Source organism: Calidris pugnax, unplaced genomic scaffold (assembly GCF_001431845.1).
Source record: "Calidris pugnax isolate Ruff unplaced genomic scaffold, ASM143184v1 scaffold281, whole genome shotgun sequence".
NCBI classification, from domain to species: Eukaryota; Metazoa; Chordata; class Aves; order Charadriiformes; family Scolopacidae; genus Calidris; species Calidris pugnax.
The window spans coordinates 449,839-458,634 of record NW_015091028.1 but is presented as its reverse complement, the minus strand read 5'-3'; the positions used below and the strand labels follow the sequence as shown (position 1 = coordinate 458,634).

At 56.8% G+C, this 8,796-nt stretch overlaps 3 protein-coding genes across 6 annotated transcripts in view; 1 reads left to right on the top strand and 2 right to left on the bottom strand.

Annotated features, from left to right (window-relative positions):
• Window positions 1–417, bottom strand: part of OCRL (oculocerebrorenal syndrome of Lowe) — a 20,371-nt gene extending 19,954 nt beyond the window's left edge. For 3 of the 4 annotated variants that reach the window (XM_014956041.1, XM_014956043.1, XM_014956042.1), the window contains exons 1-2: window positions 332–417; window positions 156–235 (exon numbers count right to left, since the gene is read on the bottom strand). In XM_014956041.1, coding sequence (XP_014811527.1) covers window positions 156–235; window positions 332–364 — 113 coding nt within the window. In that variant the 5' untranslated portion in view covers window positions 365–417. Of the gene's footprint in view, window positions 1–155 lie in introns of all 4 variants that reach the window. The other variant, XM_014956040.1, reaches the window with a different exon arrangement.
• Window positions 418–729: 312 nt separating this feature from the next.
• Window positions 730–5,047, top strand: ERCC6L (excision repair cross-complementation group 6 like). The gene is made up of 2 exons (XM_014955959.1): window positions 730–796; window positions 944–5,047. The coding sequence occupies exons 1-2, from the start codon at window positions 753–755 to the stop codon at window positions 4,761–4,763; spliced, it is 3,864 nt and encodes a 1,287-aa protein (XP_014811445.1). The 5' UTR covers window positions 730–752; the 3' UTR covers window positions 4,764–5,047.
• Window positions 5,048–8,024: 2,977 nt separating this feature from the next.
• Window positions 8,025–8,642, bottom strand: PIN4 (peptidylprolyl cis/trans isomerase, NIMA-interacting 4). Its single transcript, XM_014955983.1, has 2 exons — window positions 8,451–8,642; window positions 8,025–8,205 (listed from the first exon to the last, which is right to left on the bottom strand). The coding sequence occupies exons 1-2, from the start codon at window positions 8,640–8,642 to the stop codon at window positions 8,047–8,049; spliced, it is 351 nt and encodes a 116-aa protein (XP_014811469.1). The 3' UTR covers window positions 8,025–8,046.
• Between the last annotated feature and the right edge of the window lie 154 nt (window positions 8,643–8,796).

The following is an 8,796-nucleotide window of genomic DNA, read 5'->3' as shown; positions in this document are numbered from 1 at the left end:
GGGCCCCCGCTCCCTCCGAGCCCCCGCGGCCCGGCACCGGCGCGACCGGCAGCGCCTCCTCCGGTCCGGCCGCTGAGGGTAACTCGGCCCTGAGCCGCCCCGGCTCCCCCCCGGCCAGACGCGGCCCTCCGCCCCGGCTGCGGCCCGGTACTCACCCGTAACGGCCGCTCCGGCGGCCCAGGCTGAGCACACAGGGCTCCCGCCGCCCGGCCCGCACCTCCGTGCCCGCAACGCTCTGCGCCGTAGCTAAGGAAACGGCCGCCGCCGACTGCCCTCCTCCCCACCGGCCCCTCCCGCCCCTCCCCGGCCCCGGGCAGGTCCCGGTGGATACGAGGAGGCCGCAGGCCGCGGCGGGCGGCTCCATCGCGGCGCCTCGGTCTCCCGGCGACTTGGCGCCGAGGCCGCCGGCGCGGGGCAGAGCGGCACCAGCGCCCCCTGCCGGCCGGCGGAGCGACCCGCGCTCGGCGAGGGAGGGGTGTGCCCGGGGCGGGGCTGCACCGGCGGGGCGGGGATCTGGGGAACCGGGGGCGCACCCGGGAGGGTCCGCCGGGCTGTGGGCAGGGGCCCCCTCCCCGGGGTGAGGCGGTACCGGTCCCCTGGGGCCGGGCCCTTCTGCGTCCCCCCGCTGCCACCGGCAGCGTGGCCACGCCCTCTCCCGGCGCTGATTGGCTGCGGGCGGCTTTCATTTGCATGCGCGCGAGGCAGGACGGGAAGGGCCGTGGTTTGAAGCGCACGGCGGCAGCGCGGGAGCCATGGCGGGGCCGGGCGGGGAGGAAGAGGAGGAGCGGTACCGGCGGTGAGGGACGGGGACGGGGACGGGGACAGGGACAGGGACAGGGACGGGGACGGGACGGGGTGGGGTGGGGTGGCGTGGGCGGGCCCGAGGGAGGGCCGGGGCGGCGGGGGCACCGGGCGGTCTCGGTGCTGACGGTGATTCCCGCAGGCTGGTGAGCGACGCCAAGGCCGCGGCGGGCGATGGGGAGCTGGAGGAGGCCCTGCGGCTGTTCCGGCAGGCGGCCGCCATCCGCCCCAGCGAGAAGCTGCAGGGCCGCATCCAGCGGGTGGCGGAGGCGCTGGCGGCAGCGGCGGCGGAGGAGGATGAGGCGGAGGAGGAAGGCTTCGTGAACGTCTGCGGCAGCGGCCTGCTGCTCTACGGGGAGGTGCACGAGAAGCTCTTCCAGCACCAGCGCGAAGGCGTCGCCTTCCTCTACCGCCTGCACCGGGAGGGCAGGCCCGGCGGCATCCTGGCCGACGACATGGGCCTGGGCAAGACGGTGCAGGTCATCGCCTTCCTCTCAGGCATGTTCGACGGCGAGCTCCTGCGGCACGTCCTGCTGGTGGTGCCCACCACCCTGGTCAGCACCTGGCTGGCCGAATTCGCCCGCTGGACCCCCGGTGTGCGTGTCAAGGAGTTCTACGGCACCAGCAAGACGGAGCGCACCAGGAACCTGGAGAAGGTGCAGAGGAGGAACGGCGTCGTCATCACCACCTACCAGATGCTCATCAACAACTGGAAGCAGCTCGCCAGCAGCAACGAGCAGGAGTTCGTCTGGGACTACATCATTCTTGACGAAGCGCATAAAATCAAGAGCCCGTCTACCAAAACGACCAAGAGCGTACACGCCATTCCTGCAAAGCATCGCCTCCTCCTGACGGGCACCCCGGTGCAGAACAACCTGCGGGAGATGTGGTCCTTGTTCGACTTCGCCTGCCAGGGCACGCTCCTGGGAACGGCCAAAACTTTCAGAATGGAATATGAGAACCCTATTACTAGGGCAAGGGAGAAGGACGCAACTCTAGGCGAGAAAGCACTGGGGCTAAAGATATCTGAGAATCTAATGACAATCATAAAGCCCTACTTCCTCAGAAGAACCAAAGAGGATATCAAAAACAAACCTGGCAAACCAGATGCTCCCCTTCCTGAGGATCCAAGTGAGAATCGTGCTCCTGTCATGCCATCTCTTACCAGGAAAAATGACTTTGTTGTGTGGGTGTACTTGGCGCCAGTGCAGGAAGAAATCTACAGGAACTTTCTCTCCCTGGACCACGTGAAAGAGGTGCTGCTGACAACCCGGTCACCTCTGGCTGAGCTGACTGTCTTGAAGAAGCTGTGTGACCACCCCAGGATTCTGTCTGCAAGAGCCTGTGTCCAGCTGGGCCTGGAAGAACAGGAGTACTCTGAGGAGGACCGCGGGAGTGACGCAGATCCGCTTCCAGGCGCTAATAAAATAGATCATCTCTCTGATGAGACTCTAATTCAGGAGTCTGGGAAAATGACGTTCCTTATAGGACTTCTAGAAAGACTGAGAGAGGAGGGACACCAAACCCTGGTGTTCTCGCAGTCGAGGAAGATGCTGGATATCATCGAGCACGTCTTGTCCCGCAGACAGTTCAAGATCATGCGTATCGACGGGACGGTGACCCACCTGACGGAGCGGGAGAAGCGCGTTAACGCCTTCCAGAGCAACAAGCACTACTCTGTCTTCCTGCTCACTACCCAGGTTGGTGGCGTTGGTTTAACCCTAACAGCAGCCAGCCGAGTGGTGATCTTCGACCCCAGCTGGAATCCAGCCACAGACGCCCAGGCTGTAGACAGAGCTTATAGAATTGGGCAAAAAGAGAACGTAGTAATTTATAGACTGGTCACCTGCGGTACAGTGGAAGAGAAAATATACAGGCGACAAATATTTAAGGATTCGTTAATAAGACAGAGCACCGGTGACAAGAAGAACCCGTTTAGGTATTTCTCCAAACAGGAACTAAGAGAGCTTTTCACATTAGAAGACACTCGAACATCTGCAACGCAGCTCCAGCTGCAGTCTCTGCACGCCACCCAGAGAAAGACAGACCTGCAGCTGGACGAACACATCGCCTATCTGCACTCTCTGGAAATGTTTGGCATTTCTGATCATGACTTGATACATACGAGGGAGATGGCTCACGAGGAGCAGGTGGAGAGTGAAGAAGCCCATCGGTACATCCAGCAGAGGGTACAGAAAGCCCACGAGCTGGTTCAGTTGGAGTCTCAGCTCAGAGACCAGAGGATGGGGGGGATCAGAAACGCTTGTGAAGAGACGTTGCAAAGGCCACCTGAATGGGTTTCCCAGCCAAAGAAGTTGTCTCCAGGGCTGAACAACATGGCTCGCTTTGATTCGCCACCAGTAGCCGATAAAAGTGAAAATGACCAAGTTATTGATCTTACAGAGGACAGGGAGGCCCAGATTCTTAATGTCAGCTCCAAAATGACAAGTCTGACCATTGGTGACTTGGATGAAGAGAAATTGGAACAAAATGTGTCCTGTATGGATACAGAGCAGCTCAACACCAGCAATACAGTGAAACAGTCCAATACAGAAGAATCTAAGCAAAATCTTGAATCGAGCATTATACCATCCTCACCTGGACTTCATCCACCCCACAAAGAAAGCGAGAGTCTTGAACAGAAACAGTGCTCCCCTGTAAATTCAGACACTGGGACTGAGGCAGGGAATGGCCTCTCTAGGCATCATTGGCACTCCTTTAATGAGTCTGGTATGGCTGACAAGCCCAAAAGATTAAGAGATGCAGAAATGTCAGATCAGGTGCCTGACCCACGTACTGCCTTGGGAACAGAGAATGACATTCCTGAGCTATCATTGGCTGCTGCGGTGCCAAATTTATCAAATGTTACGCCAGAATTCCATGGTAGGCACCAGAAATCTCACGTGCTGGAAGCCAACTTTGAGGATACGTCTGTGCTTTCTCCCCAGGACCAAGTTGACTTCAATCTGGTCTTGGAAGAGTCTGAGGATGGATGTCAAGATGCCTCAAATAGGGAAAGATCACTGGAGCACCCAGAAAAGGAAGGCTTCCAACTAGAAGCAGAAAGCTTTTGTAAGTCTCCAACAAAAGCTTGGGTAAGTGAGCAGGGTGACTGTGGAGAACCCTGCCACGCAGCTGAAAAGCCTCTTCTCCTCCTGCAAGAGAGTGAAGCATCAGAGGAAAACAGCGGTGTCTTTGCTTCCAGTAGAAAGAAAAACCCAAGAAGAATAGTTTCAGACAGCGAGGATGAAGACCATTCTGTTATGATCATGGAGCAAAACCAGTCTGACAAAAGGTCCTCTCCCCTGACCAGCCCTCTGCAGCAGTTTCTGGAAGGAATGAGTACATCCACTCCGAAGGGTGAGAGAAGAGTAGCAATGACTGGTTTTTCTCCCCAGCTGACTAACAATGGTAAAGGGTCTACCGCTTCCAGGCGATCTCTGATCTACAAGGTGGTAGATGAGGTTGAGGATATTGGAGAAATCATGGGAACCACTGATGAAGAAGATGATGAAGACAGCGATGAGGAACAAGATGACCTTGTGGAAGAAGAAGCTGAGGAGTGTAGCGGGGAGTCTGCTGAGCCTGAAGAAGAACCTGCTGGAGAAACGCTTGATACAGCTGAAGAATCTTTCCACGTGGAGAGCATGGCCTCTGAGCAGTCTGAAGCAGATGAGACAGAGTCATCTCAGGAGGAGTCTGCTGGTGATGCTGAGCTTCAGTCAGGTGAGCAAGTAGACTGCTTCACCCAGGAAAGTGTCTCTGACAAAGAGGTAGCTCAGGGTTCCTCTCCTGCCGCGGGTGATTACAATTCCTTGGTGGACAGCGGGAAGAAACTTAAGGATGCTGGAAAGCTCCAGGAGGCATTGAACTGCTTCCTGCAAGCTCTTGACATAAAAAATGGAGATCCTGAAGTTATGCTTATGACCTTAAACTTGTACAGACAGCTAGCCCAGAAATAAGCTGTGTGTGCCTGTATTAAGTAGTGTCTTATTTTTCCTCATTCAATGTTTGTCTGAACTATGTCACTGTCACTTTTTGGACCAGCCTAGGGCTGACGGCTGCGATACACGCTGCTTCCAGGGGGACTGAGCAAACTCCACATCTCCTCCTGCGTGAGGAAACATCTGAGAATCTAATTCTCAGGTGCTGGGGAGGGGACCTCACCGTTGACTTGGTTCACAAAAATGAAAACAGTTGGTGTTCTGGTCTGATTTGTTAATAAAATAGTCTTCTTTATATCTAACCCCTTTCCAAGCTTACAGCCCTGGCGTCACCTTCCTGCTCATCGCACTCTGTCGCTGCCTCTCCCCTGAGAGGATGATGAGGGTGCAGTTCCAGGGCAGCTTCGTGCAGTCTGAGCTCAAGCTGCTGTAGTTCCTCCCGCCTTGCCTTGAAATGAGCTGCTGTGGCTGCTGAATGGCACCCACCATCAGGGCGAGCTGGCTGCGGGTGCAAGGGAGAGAACAGAACTACTGCAGCCTGGGGTTAGGCTGGTCTGAGAATGCATTTGCTGTGGAGGAGGGAAAAAAGCCAAAGGGCTGTAGCTCCTCCAAGCACTGGAGGCCAAACCACCTGCCTGGGGCTGGGTCCAACACCGACTGCGGCACTGCAGGAACCCCTCTGCCCCCATCCCTGCCAGGCTGGGGTTGCTGCACAGGGGTGTGCAGGTGGGGGGCTGCAGAAGGACTGGAACAGCAATTAGACCTTGATTGCTGCAAGGGGCTGCACACCTCAAAGCTTTTGCTATCACTGGAGGAGTCTCTACTCTGACCTTGTTGCCCACCCTCCCCCACCCCTTTATTTCCCTCAGAGCAGTTGTGGTGGGTTGACCCCGGCTGCACGCCTAATGCCCACCCAAGCTGCTCCATCACCCACCTCCTCAGCTGCACAGGGGAGAGAAAATACACCAAGAGGCTCCTGGGTCGAGGACAGGGAGGGATCACTCAGCAATTACAGTCCTGGGCAAAAATTAATTTATTGCCAATCAAGCCAGAGGATGATACTGAGAAATAAAAACTTAATCCTAAAACACCTTCCCCCCACCCCTACCTTCTTCACGTGTTCAACTTCACCCCTGATTTTCTCTGCCTTCTCCTCGCAGGCAGTGCAGGGGGACAGGGATGGGGTTGTGGTCAGTGCATCACACGTTGTCTCGGGCGTCCCACAGGATCAGGGCTGCAGGGAGTTTCTGCTCTGGTGCCTGGAGCACCTCCTCCCCCTCCTCCTTCACTGACCTTGGTGTCTGCAGAGCTGTTGCTCTCGGGTATTATCACTCCTCTCTCCTGCTACAGTTTCCGTTGCAGTTTTTTTATCCCCCCTCTTCTTAAAGATACTACTCCAGAGGCACTATCACTGTCATGGCTGGGCTTGGCCTTAGCCTTGGCCAGCGGTGGGACCCTCTTGGACCTGGCTGGCACTAGGTCTGTCAGACACAGGGGAAGGTTCTAGCAGCTTCTCACAGAACTCTCCCTCTCTATCCCCCCCCATTACCCAGATGTTGCCACACAACCCCATTCAGTAGCACAGTCCAAAGCCTGTTCTTGCCCAAAGGCAGCAGGAGGGGGAAATATTAGTTTTAAAGCTTTGAGCTGCTTTTCCTCTGGTGAGGAAGTGTCCTCCCACCCTCATCCCACGTGCAGCTGAGCTGGGGTACATTAACTATTTCTCTCTGGCACTGTCAGTGCAATGAAGCAGGTCTGCAGTTCAGAACCAAGGTTAAAATCAGAACTGCTGTTTAGCCCTGCTCTGCCTCGCCTCTCTGCCACCTCCCTGGGATCAACACGGCCTGGGTATGGTCACCACCATCACCATCTCCTGTACAGTCCTTCCTTGTGACCACATGGCAGTGAATTTTGGTGCTTCTCCATGCCACGTGCATGTTTGGTGCCTACCAAATTTGCCCTCTGTCTTGCAGCCTGACAGCAAGGGACACTGTCACACCTTGCTGTGCTTTGGGAGAGGAAACTGCTCTGCTGGATTTGAACTCTTTGTACTAGGGGACACGACAAACACAAAGAATGATCCTGCTGGAACAGGAGATGTGCCAATGTGCTAATAGGTAGAACAAAGCTCTGGTAGCCTGGAAACAAGTGGTTTATTAATAGAGCATCCCTTAAATGAGGCCACATCTGCTCTCATACTGCAGAAAGGCCTGTCTGCCTTTCATAACAAAATATTAATGAACTAGAGCTTTGCAATCATTTGTTGGTGCCTCTGAGCCTTCCATTCTCTTGACAAAACAAACACCCCAAGAAGGGAGGGAGGAGAAAGACCTGGTTTCGGTCTCACCTCTTGTAGGTGATCTTAGGAAAGGCCTTTTGTTCTCTTTGGCGTTTCCTCCCCGTCTCGGAGCGCTCCGGCACCGCGTGCCGCTGGCCTGCAAACAGAGCCGGGATCTGGGGCTGGAGCCGTGCCTGCTCTGAGGGCTGGGGTGCTCACTGCTAGGACACGGGGCTGTCCTTCAGGGAGCTGTACCCGCAGGACGAGGCACAGCCCGCCAGGCTCGAGACATGCACTGCACACAGCAGCAGGGAATGCAGGAAGCAACAAGCATTTAGTGGCTTTTCTCTCATTCAAGCTTAAGTTACACAATTTTTTGAGTGGATAAGATGTAGCTTTAGGGATGGGTAACTTCATACTCAGGAGGACTCCTTTCCCCAGCTCCCCTTCCCACCAGGGCACCTCCAGCCCGGCCTGACCCTCACCTCTGCTGGGAAACCACAAGAACAAGCTGCTTGCCTGGGGCAGTGACCTTGAGCTTGAGCTGTGGTGTCACCCACCCTCCACCAAAGGGACCATCCTCCCATTCCCAGTCTGAGCTCTGGAGCAGAAGCTGCAGCACAGGAGCTGTTTGTATCCTCACGGCAGGGATGGGGATAAAGAGCGAGGCCCTGGGGAACCCCTCTTTCCCTTTCTGCATCATTAACATTTGCAGGTAACAGCCTGAGCACCGTATCAGGGGGACACATCATTGTCTCCACAACAGCAAAAGCAGGGGGCTGGCTGCCAGACAGAGCAGATTTCAACAACTGCCAAAATCTCTCATTTTCCCAGGGAATGCTTTACCTCTCTCTAAGCAGGGCCCTGTTCTCTGCCAGCTGGGATCTGTGTCCTGCCCCGACGGCAGGGACAGCCAGCTGCCTCCAAGCCATGCCGCTGCGTATCACCCACTTGCTCCAGGGTCAAGGTGTCTGGGAAGCTCTCGGGATTCAAGCAGTCAATAAGGTAATGGTCATTCATCTTTTATTTTCTGCCTTCCACCATGATAATGTGGTACCCGAACTTTGTTTTGACAGGAGGGTCTGTATACACGGGCTTGTCCATACTGCTCACAGGCAAGGCGAATGCTGCATCCTGGAAAGGTCCCACCATGGAGCCTCTGGTCATCCAGCCCAGGTCTCCCTGGAAAAAGGAACCATCAGGGTTAAATTTTGAGAATCTCCCTGCACCAGTGTTTGCCCACCCCTCCGGGAACGCTGTGGGTGCTGTGCTGGAAGCCACTGAAACAAGCTTTTTGAAGGCACCTAGGACGGACTCCCCAGCAGCAGTCTCCATCAGCTGTGGTGGCCAGCAGCAGACCAGGTTCCCCTGAAAGCCACTGTCCCCCGCCTGCCCACGCTCCCCTCCCCTAAGGACACAGCACCTACCCCTTGCCGGGCCTTGTCCTCGCTGTACTGTGAGGCAACCTCACTGAACCGCAGCCCGGACTTCAGCTTCTCCATGGCCTCCATGGCTTTGCTGTGCTTCTCACACAGGATGTGCCGGACCTGGGAGGGGGCAGCAGAGCAGGGTCGTGGCTGTGGCGGGCCGGGGGAGGAGCGGGGAGACGCCCCTGCCATCCGCTGGGGACCCTGCCCGGCCCTGCTGTGCCCGAAGGACCCTGCCCAGACCTCGCCGCCCCCGGGGGTCCCTGCCGGGACTCCGCTGTCCCCTGCCCGGCCCCATCGCCCCCCCCGGGGTCCCTGCCCGGCCCCCGCCGCCCCCCGGGCTCAC